The sequence below is a fragment of the Corylus avellana genome, assembly GCF_965113065.1.
Source record: "Corylus avellana chromosome 5 unlocalized genomic scaffold, dhCorAvel1.hap1.2 SUPER_5_unloc_2, whole genome shotgun sequence".
NCBI classification, from domain to species: Eukaryota; Viridiplantae; Streptophyta; class Magnoliopsida; order Fagales; family Betulaceae; genus Corylus; species Corylus avellana.
In genome coordinates, this window is record NW_028290468.1 from 39,745 (window position 1) to 61,524 (window position 21,780).

Sequence of the window (21,780 nt, forward strand, 5' to 3'; positions counted from 1 at the left end):
TCTGTGAATTCGGTCAAGTAAGCAATTATCAGAGATCTCATGTGATGGTGTAGTGTGTGAATACTCCCATTAACTAAGATTTCATCAATGAAAGGTAAATCTAGGCAGACATTTTGTAAAGGAAGACCAACAGTCTGAGTCAAACCACAGTAAAACCTTATAATGTTAGGACCTAGATTCCCTCATCCGATACACTCCCCCTGAGACTGATCATTCACTTTTACCATGTCCTTTAGTAATCATCTATTTCCGCAATGATTTGATCACTGATTCTTTCTTTAGGGACAGACATAAGCAAAACGAAGTCATCTGAGCTTATTTTATGCCCTATTTTTTTTTTTTTTTTTTTGGAAAATGTTGGAATTTTTAGGAGTTAGGTTCAACTAACGAGTTGGTCAAGTGGCAAGATTCTACACTACCTATCTTCCAAACAAAATGTTTGCTCCAAATTTCCAAACACATAACAAAAATCTAAACCTAATGGGGGCAAAAAGTGCACAATTTTGAACATGAGAAAAACTGACTCTTACTTCTTTAACAGTCTTCAGAAAAACAAGGTATATCAGAAACATATGGAGCAATAGATGTAAATTGCAGAAATAATGACCCTACTCATATGTAAAATATTCATTTGAGCACAAGACATGAGAAACTGAGAATCCAACAATTAAAACAGGCTAAAAATAAACGAAGTAAAGACAATAAAAACAAAGCAAACAAAAACAATAAAAAAAAATGCCCTAGAACAGTTATAGACAAATATCAATATGCTCAATTTCTAGGCATGGTCTATGTGCCCACCTAATCTAGGTGAGTCCATTACCACTCCCCCTCAATAGGTGAATGGTATTAATCTTCTTGACCCAGACTTTCTTCACATCAGGGACAACTGTGTGACTCTTATCCAAGACATCTAACCGTGTTACTACGTCTCTCATCATGTTGAATAATTTCTCATAACTATTTCTAGAATGGAAATATTCTCTTTTAGACCCATGACTGTTAAGCTGAAAACACTTAGGACGAATATGTCCAAACTTACCACAGTTATGACACGTAGGAATAAACCTTTGAGAAGGTTGGTTCCTTAACATATGCATACTTCTCGACTTAGAACTAGACATATAGGAATCAGTTAGAGTTCCCTTACCTTTTCCACCTTTGGAAATTTGAGGAGAAATTACCTTCTTTTCAACCAAGCTATCTTCTTTGTTCACTGGTTTCACAAAAATCATCTTTGAAGAAGATGCAACATTAGTAGATAAAATAGCAGATTTATCAAAACCCAATCCAGTTCTATCAAACGAATGTTTCTGATTATGTAGCATTTGATTTAGCTTTTCACTAGAGAATTTTGTTAAATGATTCTTTGATTCATTCAGTTCATTCTCTAAGGATTTCACTTTGACAATTAGCATTTGATTTTCAGACATCAAAGTATTATGAGTAGCAAAAAAATAAGTTAAGGTGACAGAAAGTTGATCATTTTCAAGATTAACCTCATTGAGTTTCTTCAATTGCTGCTTATTCAGCCTTTTCAGTTTAGTGTATTCCACAAAGAGATTATTATAAGCATTTTGCAAATCATCTTCTTCTTCCGAATCATTATCGGACACACCTTGTTTGTCTTGAGAATTACACTCACTATTCTCATGCTCACTCTCATAACTAACTCCAAATGCTAAGTAATTAACTCCCTGTTCAGCATCGTCCTTGTCTGACTCATCACTTTGAGTCACATTAAATGCCTTGCCATTTGACTTTCTCAAGTTAGCACAGTCAACACGAATGTGCCCATGTCCTCCACATTCGTGACACTTGATACCTCTAGGTGACTTTCCTTTCTCAACATTCTCATTTCTAGATTTCTCAGAAAATTATGAATTGCTATTTCTAAAATTTCCTTTCTTGGCTCTAAAGAATTTCCTAAACTTCTTAGCAAACATAGCAATTTCTTCCTCATTTCCAGAATCCTCATCAGATGAACCACAAGAGTCAACCTTAACATTTTTTGCCTTAAGAGCAATATTTTTGGTGTTCTTGTGTTTAGGAAGAATTAGCTCAAAGGTCTGAAGGGAACCTACAAGTTCTTCTACTCTCATAGTATCTAAGTCCTTGCTCTGTTGTATAGCAGCAATTTGGGGAATAAACCTCTCAGGCAAAGATCTTAAGATTTTTTTCACCACTTTAGCATCATCCATTTTCTTTCCCAAATTAATGGTAGAGTTTCTAATGACACTAAGCTTTGAATAAAATTCATCAAAAGTTTCATCTTCCTGCATTCTAACCTCCTCAAACTGAGAAACTAACATTTGAATTTCTGAAGTTCTAACAACCTTAGTTCCTTCATGTGTGATTTCTAAAGTTTCCCAGGCTTCCTTAGCTATTTCACATCTAGAAATTCTAGAAAATTCCTCATTTGAAACAGAGATGTAAATAGCATTTATAGCTTTGTCATTCGCATTAGCATTATTCTTTTCCTCTGTTGTCCATTCAGCTATTGCTTTTTCTGGACGTGTCCATCCAGATTCGACAATATGCCAAACATTAATGGATTTAAAATATGCTCTCATACGAATTTTCCAAAGAGTATAATTTGTTCTGTCAAAGACGGGAAGAGAATTAGGAGCAACAGTATGAGACATTTGATATGGAGTCTCGGATCACACTCAGGAAATAAATCCTTCAGAGTGAACCCGCTTTGATACCAATTGAAAATTCTAAAATGACTCCAATTAACACCTACTCACACGTCTAGGAGTTTTACAGAAAATATCCAGAAAACAGATCTAACTTAGCAGTTAAAAGATCAACTAAATACTGATATGAAATATGCAATCAAGAACACAGAACTTTGGTTACGAAGAGGAAACCATTTAGAGAACTCTCTAAATGTAAAACCTCTCCGGGGCAGCCAAACCCAGGAAATCAATTCACTATATAGAAGAATAAGGAATACAAGAAGAATAACAAAACCTTTGACTCTTCCTTGCACACGACAAATGACCCACTTGACTTCTACCTCAGTAGCCCTTTCCAGAACATCTGGCACGATTCTTCTAAAAGATTTCCTTTCACCGGAACTCCGATTGGCTTCACGTATTTTCTCTTCAACAATAATCTTGAACAAATTCTCTCTATCAAAGCACCCTAATTTTTCTAAATAAAATACGTAGATTACAATGGCAAACTCCCGTAGCTTAAATAGAAAAATACACAACATAAGACTGCCGTGTCCGGACATGGTTGATCTAGGGTCCGGACATGGCTAGGATTACTAATTCGTAACCTAGTGATGTTCGGACCTCCAATTCGTGTGTCCGGACATCTCAGAAAAATCTTGTTCTCTGGAACTGAGGTCCGGACCTCTCCTTCAAAAAACACTTTCTGGATATCAGGTCCGGACCCAGCATCTGGCAGTCCGGACCTGCTTCATCAAACTCAGCTTCTGGAAATCAGGTCCGGACCTAGTGTCTGGCGGTCCGGACCTGCTCTTCAAAATACCCTTGCTGGTTTTTGTGTCCGGACCCGTTTTCTGGAGGTCCGGACATGCCTCTAGAATTTGCTTCCTGAAACATTTTGAGGTGATTATTTTCACTAACATACATGCAAACCGAATGTGCCAAAACCTAAACTAACAGGGATTATGGCATTAGCCATGACTGTTATCCAAGCAAGTTGTTCAGGTGGGTTGTTACTGATATCACACGCTAATTACTCCTTAGCTCAAAGGGATAGAAACGAGTGACAGGATCTCCCCATACATTAACCTGAATAAAACAAAAAGGAGCAAGGACATTTGTTAACAACAGTTTCCTAGTACCTATCAAGAATTCATTTAAGAAGTTGAGCAGCATATTTTATATGAAAAGAAGTTATGCACAAGGAAACTACATTATACTGAAAATGCACAACCATATGCTCTTATGTGCTGCCAAGATTACCTTGTCACAAAGCAGCAATGGGAAATACATGCTCATTTTAAAAATTTAAAAATACATTGCACAGGAGAAGGTTTACTTGACAAACAAGCTTGATCTAGTTTTGCTTTTTCACTAAACATTATTGATAATTAGTCGTTTTCAAGGTAGCTAGAAGGGATCGAGTCACTGGCATCTGTTGCAAAAGCCTCACAAAATGCAGCTATGAACCATAAATCAAATCTTGAAGCACACAATTTAAACTGGGGATTTTTTTAGCTCAAGGATGATTTGGTACAATTTAAACACACAAAGAGAGAGAGAGAGCATACTTCTGCGTTAATCTCTGTTGATATCATCAATAATTTTGATGATTTCTACCAGTAATCTAGGTCTATCTGCTGTCTCTATACAAAGTAAGCTGTAAATTGAAGAGAAAAATACATAATAAGATGATAGATCAATATATGCAACCATTCTTTGCAAACAAGTATCAAACTTCATTCAGAATATGACCACCCAACAGGTTGGATCTTGCGAAGGTAGAACCACAAGAGAAACATAAAAATGAACAACAAATTACAATGCTAAAAGACAACTTAATCACAAGTAGCGAACCTCCTCTTATGTCCATCTTCCTTCACTTGTATCTGAGTTGCAATATCAACATCAAGCTGCATAACAAAATCACAAACTTCAGTTCAAACCTGTAAAGTTACAGAAAACACATGAAATTGAAGTTGGTTGAGCTAACTAGATCATAGCCATGAAAACTCTGATTCCCAATGTATTACAAATTATACTTTCTACTGAATAAGCCTCAGCCATGGCACAACAAGGAAAATGAGAAAGGCATACGGTAGAATAATTGAGTAAGACTGCTAATTATTTTGCATGCAAAAAAAATCTTTCAATGGAAAGCCTGCTGTGCAGATGAGCACACCATTATACAATTGGAATTCCTTTCAGGTTGTAATTAAAAAAAAATTATTGTAATTGGGTTTAATTGTGTTACATTAACCATTCATACTTGTCTAATCTTTTTAATATGAAACTTAAATTCTTTTCCACCCATGTGTTTAAACTCAACAAAATCCAATAAACACATGTTGCATTTAGTGCCCTCAAAGAATCCAGCTGTGGTAGAATTGAACTATTAAACTTGCATATTAATGTGAAATCAATATTTACTTTCAATTCTTAAAAAGCAAGATGAAGAGGAACACAGGACAATATAAGATCTATTTCCCGACTTGTCAACTTATTGCAGAGTGTTTCGAATCTTAAATCCATGTATGTCAGTGCTTTAACTCTTTCAGCATATGATTGAAAATTATAAATTTTCCAAAATATCAAAACCCTTAGAGTGAAAATCGGAAATTCTTCAAAATATCATTGACATTTTAACATTGGTATAGGTGTTTCTATATTCTATGCCTAAAGAAGTCAAAGACGCAGCAAATTCTGAAATAAATTCCACTATCAGAAAAAAGAGAGAAAGTTATACCAAGTCTCTTGTTTGTCTCTACCTTCTTAGAAATAAGGTACCAGCCAAAATTAGTCACTTGGAAGAAGAAAGATTGTCATATCCAAACAGATTATAGAAATCTCCACCTGATTCCCATAACCAATTTCATGAATTGCTGCTTTCAATCAAAAAACCAAATAATAAATTCAACAATAACTCAAAAATTTCCAATGAAAATATTGAAAGTGTAAATTTCAACCATTGCTGGAACTACTTGCAGTTAGGCTCCAACAGCAACAATAATGAAAAGAGCGTTCCCAAATTGTGCAATATGATCTAAATTTGATATTGAGAAAATCGTAACAGAGTAGTGCAAAATTTATATTGAAGTTTTGTAAAAATTTAGGATGGGATTGACTTCCCATTTGCAGAATTTATATTTCAAACAGAAACGCAAGAAAAAATTAAAAAAGAAAACAATACTGGAAATCCCAATGAAGTGAAAGATTGGAAACAATACTGGAAATGTTAGAGCTTTGCATAAATTTGATTGTCAGAAATGTCTGAAGAAGCATCTATATTTCAAATCCAACTTCTATTTGTCCGCCTTGAGCCTCTGCTTCTCATCACGAAGCATTTTCTTCTCAGCCTGCACAAGAAAAGGGAAATGCAGATGAAGCAGCAGTTTCTAAATGAAGTACATCCTCCAAACATATAAAAGAAAGTTGTTACTCTGAAAAAATCCCACCTTCAATTCTTTAATCTTCATTTTCAAATCCTCATTTGATTCATTTAGCTTCTGGGCTTCACTTTGTAACTGGGTCACCACTCACATAGCATCACTTAAAACGGCAGCCTTGTCAGTTTTGGCCGGCATTCCAGGCTCCAGGATAGAATCCTCCTTCTCTTACTATGGTATGCATGATAACCCTGCATCTTCATTTTCTGAAGTTAAAATCTTCATTAAAAACACAATACAAGAGAAAGCAATACAGTCAAACACCCACTAGTAAAATATAACTGTGCATATACCAATCGTTGCAAGAAGGAAAGAGATTAAAGTAAGCATACTTGCATTTTTTTTTTTTTTTTTTCTATCTTTTTTTTTTTTTCTTTTTGTTACACACTAATAGCAATCTAAAGAGTAATGCTATTTTACTTAATTGCTGCTCAATTTAATTAGTTTACTTTTATCATCAAGAAACTTTAGGAGAATATTTGTATCATCCATGCTATCTTTCCTTAAGAAATAGTTATTTACTAAATTACAATGTAGGAATAGGAATCAACCTTAAGTAGACTGCTATCAAAGGATCCGCATAACCCACACTTATGATAGCTTCACCCATTTCACAGTACATTCTGGAATACCAAAAGGGAGGCCCATCTTTCTACCATCTTCTTCTTCATCTTGTGCCTATTTCAAACAAGTCAGTAACAAGACTCAATAGCTTAGCCAGTTCTAGGCAACAGGCAAAGGAGAGAACCAATAGTACTCTGCTATCAATAGTCTACCACAGGAAGGAATTGAGCAAACTGGTCCAACAGGCTGAATTTTCAAGCACTGCATACACAATATTTCAGCCGTTGCTTCACTGCAAATAAATATTGATACTAAAGATATTATCTATGTACAATCAAGCAAACAATATAAGGGTGAACTTACATATCCATTCAATTTCACTGACTTTATCATGGCAGAATCTGCATGTAAATAACTTGCCAGATCAATCAGCAGAGAACATTCAAGTAAATCTTCATAATTTGAAGTTTCACCAGTTGTTGCTCCAGCATTCAAGTATCTCATTCCATCCAGCCTTGAAGTGAGATTACTCTGATCCTGGCTTTCATAGGCATCAGTGCCTAATATTTTAAATTTCTAGCACATTAAAAAAAAAAAAAAAAAAAAAAAATCTGAATCTTCAACACACTAGAAAACCTATTTAGATATAACAAAACCATGAAAATAAATTCCAAAGAATATATGGAAAGGCAGCACTAACAATAAATACATAAACAGAGTGGTTGGCTAACATTATATTCAGTTCCAGTCAAGCAACGAATTACACTTGAAGACAAGTAAGCATTCCATGTAGACCTGGCCAGAAAAAGAGTGTGACCAGTGTAGAATCGGAATCAAGAGCTGCATCAAAGAGCTCTACAAGTTAGAACAGATAATAAAATTAGTTTTACTATGTTTACTTGTAGAAATAAAGGTATATATTTTTTTTTTTGAGAATTAATTTGTATAATTTATTCACATCAATTAAGTTAAATACTCTTTATAAAGAAAGTAAGAGGTTGACCATGATCCTGGATTTTTGGGCTTGCTTGACACAGTTTCTAAGCAAAAACAGGTACCCTTTTTACCTTCTGATTTGAGTAAACTCTGTTTGGTCATGGATAGCAGCAGGGGCCTTGGTAACACCCAAAGGTATTCAAATATTTTTTGTTTCTTCACGTCCAAGTTAAGAGAACAGCCAAAGAAGACGAATTAATTTCTATCAAACTAAAATCCGGTAGACTACTTAAACTGAGCTATAGCCTTATCTAGCTCCATCAAGGCATCAAATTTCATTTTCCAACCACAATATCGATATACTTTTGGAAAGATCAACAAAGCAGCAAAGACGTCGTATTCTTGGAGTAGTTAATTGGACTAAGAAATCAAGCACTGTTGTGAAGAAATCAAATGTGGAATGAAAAATTGTACTGATGAAAGTAACGATATCTAATTCCCAGCTTCTCAATTTGTTGCATTGTTGCAGAGTGAAGAAGTTAATTTAGAATTGGCTCCAAATCTTAAATAGTGCTTCAATTGGTTCTGCACATGAAATCAGAAGCTCTTCTAAATATGAAAACCCTCAGAAGTGACTGAGGAAGAAGGAATAGCATTGGCATATACTATTGGTATACACATCAGATAAAGAGAGAAACATATACCAAGTCCCTTGTTTGCGTCTGCCTTCTTAGCCGGCCATACTCGGCCTCTTTGAAGAATTAAGGCTGTCTTATCCAAACAGATTCCAGTAATCCGCACATGATTCCCACAACCCATTTCATGAATTGCTGTCTCCTAAGCATGTGTCCATCAAAAAAAATCAAATAATAAACTCAACAATAACTCAAAATTACCAATGAAATTAAATAGTATAGGTATAAGTTCCATCCTTGAACGAACCAGCTAGCAAATAGGCCCCAATAGCAATAATAATGAAAATATATAGTTCGTCCAAATCGTTTAACACGATCTGATCTACATTTGACACTAGAAAATTCAAACAGGGAAATGCAAAATTCATATTGATTTTTTTTTTTTTTTCAATCAAAATTACGGATTGGATTGACTTCCTGGTCTATAATAAGTCTGTGATTTGCCATATCTTCACTATACTAAAACCAACTCCAAAGACCAAACAATAAAACATTTGAAGTGAGCATTCACTTGAAAGAAAAGCAACATGTAAGGTTTCACTTGCAATGTTCAATGTTGTTTTCACTAGCAAATAGGGGTGGAGCTAGCAATTATAGTTTGAGGGGCAAAAGTACAAAATAAAAATATTTGGGGGGGCATATTCTATTTTTTCTTTTTAAATTCTAAGGGAATTTTTTTAAAAAAATTTGGGGAAACATGGGGCTTGCATGTAGTTCCGCCCCTGCTTGCAAAATTTAACTCACCAACGCAAGCGCAAGAATCCACTCCTACAAATACAATGCTCCCTCCATCGCCATCTGACTCGCCTTTGGATTATCCTGCATCATCCTTTATTATTCCTTCAACCAAATCCACTCGAACCTCTTTAACTAGATCTTCAACAAAACTGTAACGACTACCAATGAATGAGTTACATATTAATTTAATAAGCCCCTGTTAGTAAAAGAGTTAATATACCTATTATTTCTCTAATATTTAATTAAAATAAATAGTAGAATAAAGAATTTGTTAGAGTGACTATAGAAAAAGCAATGGGTAAAATGAAAATTTGTACTTTTTCACTAGTCATTTTAGCTATTGTTGTTGGAGAGGCTCTCACGCAACTCAACTCTTAGGTACGGATAACGAAGCATTTTTTCATTAAAAAACAAAACGCAACTCATGGGGTTTAATTGAAATGGAGCGTTTCGTATATATAATTCAAGACTTGTTTAAACAGCATCGTTTGCAACTATGTATTGTCTTCTTCGTGACTGGCCTAATTTTTGAAACAATTTGAAACAGTGAAACTGAAATTTTGAAAGTTTGAGAATCATTTGCCGCTTACAAATGCAGGTAATGTCGATGCCCTCATGCCTCTGATGAGTAGTTGAGGGTGGGTATTTAGGATATTCAAAAAACAAATTACTAGAAGCAAGGGAAAATAACCTGACGCTCAAAAAGCTCAACCCTAGCACAGGCTGCCACTAATTCAGAGATGATGATCAAAAGCATTTGTTAAAGACATGTACCCACTTCCTTTCAACAACTTAAATTTCAAAGCATTTGCATATTTTATTGTACACAAGATGAGCAGAAATCCACAAGAAGTTCTAGTCACTATGCTGTCTATACATAGATGTTGCACCTATTTACATCTCTGACCCTAAGATACCAACACAGAAGTAGTTGAAAACAATTACATAAAAAACATAACAAAAGAAACACCATTGCCTTGCAAGTAGCATGAACCAAACCCTGGGTGTGTTCAATTTTAAGCAACTGGAGGGCGTAATACATGATCCTGTGATGTGTCAACTACAGTAGGTGCCATGAATTGCCATGTTGAGACAACCAATGAAAGGCATCAGCTTGTGCAGAAAATGTACCCAACATTGCAGAGGGATGAGGCAGGGAGCCTGGTTGAGCACTCATTGCTTTCACTTGCTCCTCCAACTTCTCTTTGCCAGCCTTGAGCCTCTGCTTCTCATCACGAAGCTCATTCTGCTCGGCCTGCACAAGGAAAGGGAAAGCTAATATTATACCTTGGCATCCTTTTACATGTTGAATAAGCAATATTGTTCAAATTTTTGAGGATAGACTATCAAGCGGTTCAATTTGCTTTTGCTCATCTCCACTAGTAAGCCTATTGATGATGCAAGGCCATGTGTCAAGTCTCACCTATTAAGGAAAAATTGAAGTCTCACGTGAAAGGGAAGTGTTACATCAATCAGGAAATGCAACAACTAAGGCCATGTGTTAACAGAACAATTGAAGGGGTACAAAGTAATGACGAAAGTTCAACTGTACAAGCGTTGTCTTTTGACTCTTTGGTCAAGTGTTAATTAATATCATGGAAAATTTTAGAAAAAAGGAAGTTGAAGTACAGTCATAAATCATAATGTTCAAGATATATACCAATTATTTATAAAGATAAAAAGTAATTGCATGCAATTTTATAGGTTTCTTTTTGCTGAATTGAAAAGTTCAGAATTCACATATATGGAGAAGATGATATAATGAGGAAAACAAGACAACTTACAGAAAAATGAAATTAGTGGGTGATATGCAGATCTGAAAGTATCTCTATGTTAGTATTCAAAACTCTGTTTTAATATATTCAAAGCTCCTGTTGCCTCCTGCATGATCAGATAAAATAAAATCAACATTGTGCTTCTAATCTAAACGAAGCTATCAAACACATTTTAAAAAACAAATATAGAAAACTGGATAAATGCACAAATGATTATTGAGGGGGCACCACTTCCAGCTCTACCTCTTTCCCAGGGTTTCCTTTAAGAGTGAAAAAAAAAAAAAAAAATGCCTTCACTTTAGACTCCTCCTTTCTTGGCCTTAGTTGTGAAAGGAGACTTTTTGAGTAAGGAGTGAGTTGAGTGAAAACAGCACGATATCAAGGCAAGTGGAAGTGGAAGCATGGAAACCAAGATGAAGAGGATGGAACAATTTGATTGATCACTACAAGCCCAATCCTGAACATGCTATTCCAGGAGTATTGTAGTTTCCAGGTTTGGTTTTCCAACCACAATATCGAGATGCCTTTTAAGAGATCAACAAAGCAGAAGAGGCTTCACATCGATCCTCAACGCAGTTTGGAGTGAAAAATCAAGTTCCCGTACATTTTGCTTTTTTTTCTTTTTTTTTTTCATCTGAAATGTAAATTTCATCCATTCATTCAACAAAATCTACATTTGATACTGATAAAATCCTAACACAGTAATGCAAAATTTGTATTAAATTTTTGTCCAAATTTGGGATGGGGTTGACTTCCCTGATCTATTATAAGTCTTTTACCTAATACATGATGCTACCGTTCGTAGAAATTAAATTGCAAATGGAAACACAAGAAATATTTAAAAAAGGACAAGAAAACAATACTGGAAATGCCATTGAAGTGAAAGTTAGGAAACAAAATGTAAAAGTTAGAGCTTTGTACAAATCTAATTGTCGGCAAGGTTCGAAGAAGTGTCTATACGTAAAACCTTAAATTGTTCCTGCATATGAAATCAAATATGATATATATCAAAAGCCTCATAGAGTAAAGCGAAGAAGAAAATTACTGTCTAATTGAAGAATTAAAAACCTGATAAATTTGGCAAGTTTGGCTTGCGTTCCACTCTATACCATTACCATCTCCGCCATTTTGAAAGTTTGGAACATGAGCAATCTTTGGCCAATCCTCTCCCATTCTTTGTTCACATCTTTCCTCCAAGCGAGGACACTTCACAATTATCAAACAACGTAAAGAGGTGAGGCGGTGCATACCTTCGGGCAGTGATATTAAATTCAGACAATTTACGATTCCAAGCTCCTAAAGTGAAGTGAGATCGCCTATCCACTCTGGCAAAGATGCCAAACTAGGATAGTCCATAATTTGAAGCCCTTGGAGAGATGGTAACATCTCTAAGCTCTCTTGGGAGAGAAACCAATTTCGAACATCTATTATGGATAGATGACCAAATCTTGTAGGTCCAAGGCATCCTGTGCCATCTTCATTCTCATTGCTGATAAGTTCCTTGCAGCGAAGAATAGACAGATTTTCAAGTGAGGTGAGATGTTGAAAGAGGGGAGACATGGATATTCGCATTTTACAACAATTGAGATCAATATGAGCACTGCACTAACAAGAGACACATAAACAGAGTGGATGGCTAACATGATCTTCAATTCCAGTCAGCAAAACAACTGATTTCACTTGAAGACAAGCAAGCATTCTCACTGCCTTTTGAGATTAAAATGCTTTCAAGCAAGTGGAAGAAACCTGAAAATGCAAAATACTTGTTAGGTGGCATTTAATGACAGCTAGGATTTCTGATCATGTCTTTTAAGTTCTAAATGCTAATAAAAGTTGCTCAACAAATTGTAGGCAGAATAGTATTTAAAAATTCAAAATAATATGGTTAATTGAATGTCCACTTTCACAGGCTCAACATGCTTGCACCATTTACTCACCCGATCTTCCTCATCATGAAAGTGCTCTGTATAGTTTCCATTGTTTTGAGTACAAGTGAGGCTGACATATCCCAGAATATTGTAGAAATCCCCCAATGATTCTCACATCCACTTCATCAATTGATGATTTTTTATGCAAGTCTCTGCTGACCATCAAAAAACCAAATAATAAACTCAATAATAACTCAATTTTCCAATGAAAATAGTAAAAAGGTAAAATCAATCCATCAACAATGACTCTAGTAACAATAATAATAAAAAGAATCTCTCTAAATATGCAATTGATTATGAGAATACTAAGAGTTATGCAAAAAATTTGTTGAGTTTCTATGAAAATTTGGGATGGGTTTGACTTCCCTGGTCTATCATAAGTCTTTTATCCAATACCGATCACTGGCATTTAAACAGAGGATTTTTAAACACATAGAGAGAGCGAGAGAGAGAGAGAGAGAGCATACTTCTGCGTCACTCTCTGCTGATTCCACATCAATGTTGAAATCAGCAATAATATTGATGATTTCTACCAGTAATCCAGGTCTATCAGCTGTCTCTATATAAAGTAAGCTGTAAATTGGAGAGAAAAAATGCATAATAAGACGATGGATCAATGCACCCATTCTTTGCAAACAATTATCAAACTTCATTCAAAGTATGACCTCCTCTTTGGTCCACAAGAGAAACATAAAAATGAAGAACAAATTATAAGCTAAAGGACAACTTAATCATAAGTAGCAAACCTCCTCTTAGATCCATCTTCCTTCACTTGATCTGAGTTGCAATATCACATCAAGCTGCAGAACAAAGTCACAAACTTCAGTTCAACTTTGTAAAGTTACAAAAAAGCACATGACATCAAAGTTGGTTAAGCTAACTAGATCATAGCCGTGAAAATCTGATTGATCCCCACTGTATTACAAATTATACTTTCTATTGAATAAGCCTCAACCATGGCACCACATGGAAAAAGAGGAGAATATTTGATGAATAAACAGAGGACTAATCAATGGAGCCAAACTTGAAACATCCTCTGAAGAAGATGGGAAAACATGATCAAACAGTTGCTACTCAAGCTGGCAGACCTGCAATTTATGTCAGTTTTTATCAAAATTATGTAACTATCACATACTCCATTCAAAATCACAAAGCTGTTCCCATTTTTTTTGTTCATCAAATAACAGAGGAAGGCATAAAAATATAAATGGATTTCCAATACATATTATCTCATCAAGGGACATAAAGTATCAAGCATTCAGAGTATAAGAATAAATCTTAGAGGGAAAAATGCAGTTTACCCCATGAAGTTTTAGGAGTCTTTTAATTTTAACCCCAAAATTTAAAAATTGGCAATCTACCCCCTGAAGTTTCAAAAATTGGTAATTTAAACCCTCTGTTTAATTTTTCCGTCTAAATTGACGGAAATCTATGAAATTACATCATTACCCTCTGACTTTTTAAAAAAATTTCCGTCAAATTTAACGGAAATTAGTAACGGAAGGTTTAAATTGCTAATTTTTGAAACTTCAGGGGGGTAGATTGCCAATTTTTGAACTTTAGGGTTAAAATTGAAAAACCTTTGAAACTTCAAGGGGGTAAACTGCATTTTGCCCAATCTTAAATCTACCCCACAATCATAAGATACCCAAGTATTCTACATTAACAAAATGGATCATAACTCCTAATATTCAAACACTAGTTGTGCATGTCCATATTTAAATATCAAGATCGTGCTTCTAATCCAAACAAAGCCATCAAACACATTTTAAAAATCATATAGAAATCCGGGAAAATACCCAAACAACTCTTGATCCCAACTCCCAACTCCCCACCTCTTTCCCAGGGTTTCCTTCAAAAGGGCAAAAAAGAAGACCTTCATTTTAAAGCTCCCTTCTTAGCCTCTGTTGTGAAATGATATTTTTTCAATCAAGGAAGGAGTGAGTTAAGTGAAAAGGACACAATTCCCAGGCAAGAGGAAATGGAACATGGGACCACGGGCAAAGACATATAAAAGTTATAGGCCAACACGTAGAAGAGGAATTGTCTCCTTTTCGGCAATTGACATGGAGCACCCTTTTCACAAACGCCTCCTGATCCACTCCAAGGCTAATATCTACTGCTTCAGCTTTCAGCACCTTATGATCTTTGAGAAGATAATTAAAAGACCAAGCCTTAAGATGATATTCCAGGAATCATACAGATTTTTCTTAATTTTTCCATCTCAAATTCCCAACTTCTCAACTTAATGCTTAGCTGCAGAGTGATAAGGTTTCGAGTTGGCTCCAAATCTTAAATCTATGTATGCCAGTGCTTCAATTGCATCTGCATATGAAATCCGATAAATCAGAAATTCTCTAAAATCATAAATCAAAAATGCTTCAATTGCTTCAATTGTTTCTGCAAGTGAAATAAGGAAGAAGGAATAGCATTTGACATTTTAACATTGGTATACGTATCACTAGTACAATTCCACCATTAGATAAAAGAGAGAAACTCAATTACACCAAGTCTCTTTGAAGGAATAGCATTTGACATTTTAACATTGGTATACGTATCACTAGTACAATTCCACCATTAGATAAAAGAGAGAAACTCAATTACACCAAGTCTCTTTGAAGAAATGAATTTGTCTTATCCAAACAGATTGTAGAAATATCCACATGATTCCCACAACCCATTTCATGAATTGCTGCTTTCGATCAAGAAACAAAATAATAAATTCAACTATAACCCAAAAATTTTCAATGAAAATAATAAAAATGTAACTTTTATCCGTTCGTTCAACAGAATCTACATTTGACACTGAGAAAATCCTAACATAGTAATGCAAATTTGTATTAAATTTTTGTGAAAATTTGGGATGGGATTGACTCAGTGGCGGAGCCAGAGAATTTATATTGGGGGTGCCACTAAAATTTTTTTTGTGTCCTAAAAATTTTCTCCACCCTAAAAAATTTGGTAATTCACACAATATATGCATTACAACAAAATATCTATAAAAATTCGTGCTTAAATTAATATATTAGAAATGTAACATGTCGGCACTATATGAAAAAAAAAACTTCCATTTCCAATACAAAAGTGTTTAGGTTGCTATAGACATGAGCAACAACAACAAAAAGCTAAACAAGAACTTCAACAAACAAAGTAACCATTCAAGATATTATCTAACTATCACAAACACATAATAATACAAACTACTTACCACTTACGAAATAAACTTGAGCACAATTAATCGTGTTTAAGAAAAATTAGTACTTTTCAATGAATCAATTGTATCTTAAGGGATTTCTTGAAAACAAACCAAACACAATAAGGTCTAGCCAAATGCTGTAAACCAATCAAAACAAATAATGAATTAGAAAAAGAAATGATTGAAGACAAAAAAAAAAAAATTATCTTCTAAATTGTCTTCTAAACTTCCTCCCACAATAATTAATTTTAGTACTTCTATTTTAGTTTAAATTGTATTCTAAACTTTCTCACCATAATTTTTTTTTTTTTTTTTAAAAAAAAAAAATTCACCTCCTCACACCTACTCCTCTATTTATTTATTTTTTTCTTCCTTAAAATTCCACTTCACACCTTCTACCTTCTAGATTTTAATGCTTACATTTACTCTGTTCATGTATTTTTTTTCTTCCTTCAAATTCCACTAACTCACCCTTCTACAATCTAAATTCTAACCGCCTATCTTCATCTTTTTGTCTTAGTTCTCCTCACCTTATAGAATCTAATGCCTTTCTTTTCTCTTTAATATATATTTTTTCTACCTTAAAACTCACCATTCTACTGTCTACAACTATTTCTTTTATTATTATTATTATTTTCCTTCCTTCAACTTCAGTCTTCAACTCACGCGCAAGCCAACTGCTTAGAGAAAAAAAAAAAATCGCGCAAGTCACAGCCTACTCCTTGCATGGTTTTTTTTTTTTTTTTCTTAAAAAATTTTATTCTTATCTTTTAACCACTCATTTCTTATCTTCTATTTCCAATTTTTCACCTTTCACGAGACAAGAGTCCTCACTGCTCACTCCTCACCAACTCACCTCCTCACTCCTCACCAGACTCACCTCTTCTCTTCCCCTCTCAAGACTAAGCCTTCAAAGTTCAAACAAATGAACAATCAAACATGAAACACCCACCTGGATTACTACTACACAGTGCAGTGTGCCGTTGGGGTGCCGTGGGTTACGTGGGTAGAAAAAAAAAAATTAAATCCACGGCACCCCCAAAGACCAACGTGGCTCCGCCACTGGATTGACTTCCCTCATCTATTAATTATAAGTCTTTTACCTAATACGTGATGCTACTGTTTGTAGAATTTAAATTTCAAATGGAAATGAAAGAAATGTTGAAAAACTAAAAGAAGAAAACAATACTAGAAATGCTATTGAAGTGAAAGATAGGAAAAAATACTGTAAATGCGCGAGCTATCTAATTGTCTAAAGAAGCGTCCATATGTGAAACTACATGCTTCCTGCATATGAAATCAAATAAGATATATATCAAAAGCCTGACAGAGTAAAATAAAGAGGAACAACAAGAAGAAGAAAAATTATTGTCTACTTGGTGACTTAAAACCTCAAGATATTGGCGAATTCGGCTTGCCATCCATTCTTTGAGACTACCATCACCGCCTTTACGAAAGTTTGGGACAAGAGCAATCTTTGGCCAATCCTCTCCCATTCCTTGTTCACATCTTTCCTCCAAGCAAGGACACTCCGCAATTGTCAAACGACGTAAAGAGGTGAGGCGGCGCATACCTTCGGGCAGTGATATTAACTTCGGACAATTTACAACTCCAAGCTCCTGAAGTGAAGTAAGATCGCCTATCCACTCCGGTAAAGACACCAAACTAGGGCAAACCATAATTTGAAGCCCTTGCAGAGTGGTAACATCTCTAAGCTCTCTTGGAAGAGATACTAAATTTGGAACGCCAATGATAGATAGATGACCAAATCTTGTAGGTCCAAGGCCATGTGCGCCATCTTCATTCTCATTGCTGGTAAGTTCTTTGCAACGAATAATAGTCAGATTTTCAAGTGAGGTGAGATGTTGAAAGAGTGGAGAAATTGATATTCTCATTTTATGACAATCTATAATCCCCAAGGTCTCAAGAGAAGTGAGGTTCTGCAGCCACTCTAGTGGCAGATATTCAAGTTGCTCTAATTCCACAAGATAAAGATACTTCAATTTGGGGAGATCAGAAAGGGGAGAGGGAGAGGAGGGTGTTGTTAGAGACATCATAGGGCAATTCTTTATACATAAAAAAGAAAGGGAAGGAAATGAAGGGAATAATGGAAGATGATCTGTTTCCCTCGTCTTTCGCCATCCCCTGAACTTTGGCAAATCACCAAGTCTAAGAATTTTGAGCGGAGAAGAGGACACGTCACTACCATCATTGCTTATATACTCCAGCTCACTTAAGTCACTAAGAAAAAGACGCTTGAGAAAAGGGAATCGGTTCAATGGTGGGATATGTTGAAGCCATTTACAATCCGATATTAGAATAGAAGTCAAATTTGAGAGCGAGGACACCCAACTAGATAACTTCACACCTGCATACCCAACTATAGATAATAATTTCAAATTTAGGTGCGGCCGAAGGTTTTGCAATAGTTGTTCATCATTTGCAATTGCCTTATCACTTTCATCACTAGGTTCTGGGTCCCACTCTAAAATCAGCCATTGAAGATGTCGCTTCCTCTCCAAATTTGCAGCCCTTGCTTTTGATGGAGAATATCTCGAGTGCTCTAAACCCTTGATCCATAAGTCTCCTCTCAACTCATCTAAACCATCCAGCTCCCCTAGCCTACCCTTTGGCTTGGAAAGAAAACTTTTTTTCTTCCCTAAAATGTATAGCGACAATGTTTGGAGAGCAATCAATTTTCCCAGTCCTTGAGGCATATGAGTCAAGCTATCACACCCTTCTAGCCCAAGATGCCTAAGGCTGATTAAGTTTCTAGTCTCTTCTGGCAATTCTTTAAGCCCACGACAAAATTCAAGTCTTAGTGTTTGCAAATTCTGCAATTTAGTTATAGAAGCAGGGAGTAGTTTGATATCTTCATTCCTAGACAGATCTAGAAATCTTAAATGCTCTAACTTTCCAATGGAATTCGGCACTTTTTGAATATTCGACCGACTCAAATTCAAAGCACGCAAGCATTTAAAACTTGAAATAAGTGTATTAGAGACTGGCTTATTCAACTCAAGTACTGAATTGTTTAAGTTAAGCACATCATCAAATCCTGGAAGTATTGGAATGCGTAGAAGAAGTGTTCTCATTTTGTTAGGCTTGGGCAAAAGAGCAGGAATATCTGGTAATGAATCTGAAGAATGAAATGCCACATGACAAGTTCTTCCAACTACTTTTTCTCTATCTGGATATAAAATTGTGCACTCCTCACCTGCTACTGACTGTGCAAGATCGTGAATAAGGTCATGCATTTTGCACTTTCCTATTTCACCAACTATATCTCTTTGTACGTCTTGGAAAAACGACCTCCAAAGCAAATCCATAAAATATTCACGACCAATATCTTCAAGATGTCTATTTCCATCTGATGAATGAAGAAAGCCTTGAGCTATCCATAACTGAATCAACACCTTCATTTCAATTTCATAATCTTTTGGAAACAACGAACAAAAGGCAAAACATTGCTTTAAGTGTGATGGGAGATGATCATAACTCAACTTAAGTATTGGAAAAATATCATTTTCTTGTTGAGTTATTTTGTAAAGATCATGGTTTTTAAAGTACAACCAATCATCTTCTGAATTTTTGAAATATAATAGACTCCCAATGCTCCTTATAGCAAGAGGAACTTGTGCACACTTTTGTATGATCTCCCTTCCAATTTCTACTAGCTTTGGATTATTTGGCTCTTCCCCGTTTTTAAATGCCATTTTCTTAAATAAATTCCAAGAACTGCTTTCAGATAAACCTCTCAAAGGATATGGTGAAACTGTACCTGTAATCTCTGCAATCTTTTCGCTACGTGTAGTAATCAAAACTTTGCTTCCTCTTAGGCCACCCACTAACAACTTTTCCAAGTTGGACCATGTACCACGATTCTCATTCCACACATCGTCTAAAACAAGTAAATATCGCTTCCCATCAATTTTTGCTCGAAGCTCACTTTGCAATGGATCCATCTCAAGGCTTTTAGGTCTCTCCTTAGTCGCAGATTCTATAAGCTTTACAATGATAGTTTTCACGTCAAAAGGATCAGAGACACATGCCCACATCCTCAGGTCAAAATGTCTTCGAACCTCCTCGTCGTTGTACACATACTGCGCAAGCGTGGTCTTTCCTTGTCCACCAATCCCAACTATGGGAATTATGGAAACATTCTTCTCATTCATATTGGGATTGAATAACAGCTTTTTAATGGACTCCTTATCATCCTCTCTCCCAATGACATCTTCCCCATGTACAAATGAGTGTGTATCTTGTCTTTTCATGTGCTCAAACTGTGTCGCTGTGGTGTGCTCATTGAAGCCAAATTTGATCCTATCAGTTGCAATTTCATCGAGTCTTGCCCTAACTGCCTTGATCCTATGACCCATTTTAAAGCCATATACAAGCTGGTTCGATTTGGAAAAGAAGATGCGTACCTGTAATACTCCCAAATATTTAGTACGGTCCATTGCGAAAAGTTAAACATTTTTTGGGCTATATGTGTAATTAAGGAAAATATGAAGGTCATGTTTGTAATTGTTGTAAGTTTAAGTTAGATTTTTTTTTTTTTTTTGGTTGTTTTATTTACAACCATCCATTCCAATCCGTTCATGGTGATAGTTTTAGAATTCCCTTACCATTGAATAGTTGGGTTTATAATGGGGGCCGATAATTTATGTGACTTTTTCTAGACGCCATTTGCTCCTTGGAAAGATGTCGCAACTTAATTAACCGTACATTTTTCGCATATGGTTAGTACTCTTACAAATGAGACTGTTTTTTGTAAGACTCTATTTATAGCAGTTGTAAGGATAAAGAAAACAGACAAAACAATGGAATATAAAAGCATCTATATATGTCAAAATGATACATGAAAACATTGTTACTGTAACGTCCCATATTTGATATAAGTTAGTATGAGTTTTAGCCCAATGTCTTGGGCTTTAGATATATGAACCAATGTTATTGGCCCTAGTGAACTTAATAAAAATTGGATCAAAGACCCTAAAAGAGATTATAAGAGATAATTAATTTCTTAACCTAATGGACTAATCCATGGCATAGTCTTATCCCTAATGATGGGCATAATTTAATGTTTCATTCATAATTTTGTAAGATGATAGGTTATAACCAGAAAGCAATTTAAGTCTATGTGTACAAGATGTGTTGATCTTTTTGGAAGAAAATATTGTCCTTTAAAAATGACGTTTATAATGATGTTCATTCATGAAATAGACATAGGATCTAATACCAAAAGCCAAAAACCAGAAACTTTTATAGCCAAAAACCTCTTTTCAATGGCTCATTTGAGTGGTAAAAACCTTCTAAACATAACCCTCAAGCGGTGTTAAGACTATATCAAGAAAATAAGTAATTTCACATATATGGCATCAAGAAGAGCTTTGGGTTAAATCTGGAAATTAAACTTTCAGTCCATGGCATGTTTAGGTGGGTATTTGATCCAAATTTCGTCAAGTTAAAAGCCTTAGATATATGTGTTGTGGGCCAATGGGCCAAGTGACCAGAGTGTAGTGCTCTAATTTAGGTCCATTTAGTGAGTTGTGGGCCATATCTGGTTTACCTAGTTAGGAGGAGGTTCAAATGGGCCATTTCTTACCCAAGCCCCCATAAAAACAATTTTGAGAATTTTGGAAGAAAACTAAACCACTTTTTTAGTGAAATTTCAAGATTAACCCTACTTTCGTTTATTTATTCAAAAGTTATGAAAATATTAATAGAATGAGCTCCTAGAATATGATACATTTTAAGGAAAAAGAAAACTTTATGTTCGGACCAAGGTACAAAAAAGAAATATACATTACAAATATTT

The 21,780-nt window shown here is 35.2% G+C and overlaps 1 protein-coding gene and 2 long non-coding RNA genes across 8 annotated transcripts; all 3 read right to left on the bottom strand.

The window, feature by feature from the left end:
• Positions 1-4,344: 4,344 nt before the first annotated feature.
• Positions 4,345-7,527, bottom strand: LOC132182324 (uncharacterized). Of its 5 annotated transcripts, none has more exons than XR_015909528.1 (7): positions 7,423-7,527; positions 7,055-7,267; positions 6,679-6,805; positions 6,137-6,333; positions 5,909-6,037; positions 5,428-5,566; positions 4,345-4,594 (listed from the first exon to the last, which is right to left on the bottom strand). It is a non-coding gene; the product is annotated as an uncharacterized LOC132182324 (long non-coding RNA). The 5 variants fall into 5 exon arrangements; XR_015909529.1 differs by having other exon boundaries at positions 7,392-7,527; XR_015909527.1 differs by lacking the exons at positions 7,055-7,267; positions 7,423-7,527 and having other exon boundaries at positions 5,428-5,563; positions 6,679-7,048.
• A 4,765-nt stretch (positions 7,528-12,292) lies between these two features.
• LOC148582966 (uncharacterized) lies at positions 12,293-13,538 on the bottom strand. 2 transcript variants are annotated; one of them, XR_015909531.1, is made up of 4 exons: positions 13,510-13,538; positions 13,231-13,336; positions 12,773-12,915; positions 12,293-12,581 (listed from the first exon to the last, which is right to left on the bottom strand). It is a non-coding gene; the product is annotated as an uncharacterized LOC148582966 (long non-coding RNA). The 2 variants fall into 2 exon arrangements; XR_015909532.1 differs by having other exon boundaries at positions 12,773-12,918.
• Positions 13,539-15,008: 1,470 nt separating this feature from the next.
• Positions 15,009-20,419, bottom strand: LOC132182322 (putative disease resistance protein RGA3). Its single transcript, XM_088512007.1, has 3 exons — positions 17,351-20,419; positions 17,186-17,246; positions 15,009-15,088 (listed from the first exon to the last, which is right to left on the bottom strand). Exons 1-3 carry the CDS (start codon positions 20,417-20,419, stop codon positions 15,009-15,011), a joined length of 3,210 nt encoding a protein of 1,069 aa, XP_088368133.1.
• Positions 20,420-21,780: the final 1,361 nt, after the last annotated feature.

Bases quoted from the DNA above. Each gene is read 5' to 3' on its own strand.
- LOC132182322 (XM_088512007.1), bottom strand. From the start codon at position 20,419: ATGGACCGTACTAAATATTTGGGAGTATTACAGGTACGCATCTTCTTT. The intron at 17,247-17,350 runs GTTTTAAGTCAC...TTTCATATGCAG, and splicing joins GAATTCGCCAATATCTTGAG to GAAGCATGTAGTTTCACATA. The intron at 15,089-17,185 runs GTATTTTTTCCT...TTTCATATGCAG, and splicing joins AGATAGCTCGCGCATTTACA to ATGCAATTGAAGCACTGGCA.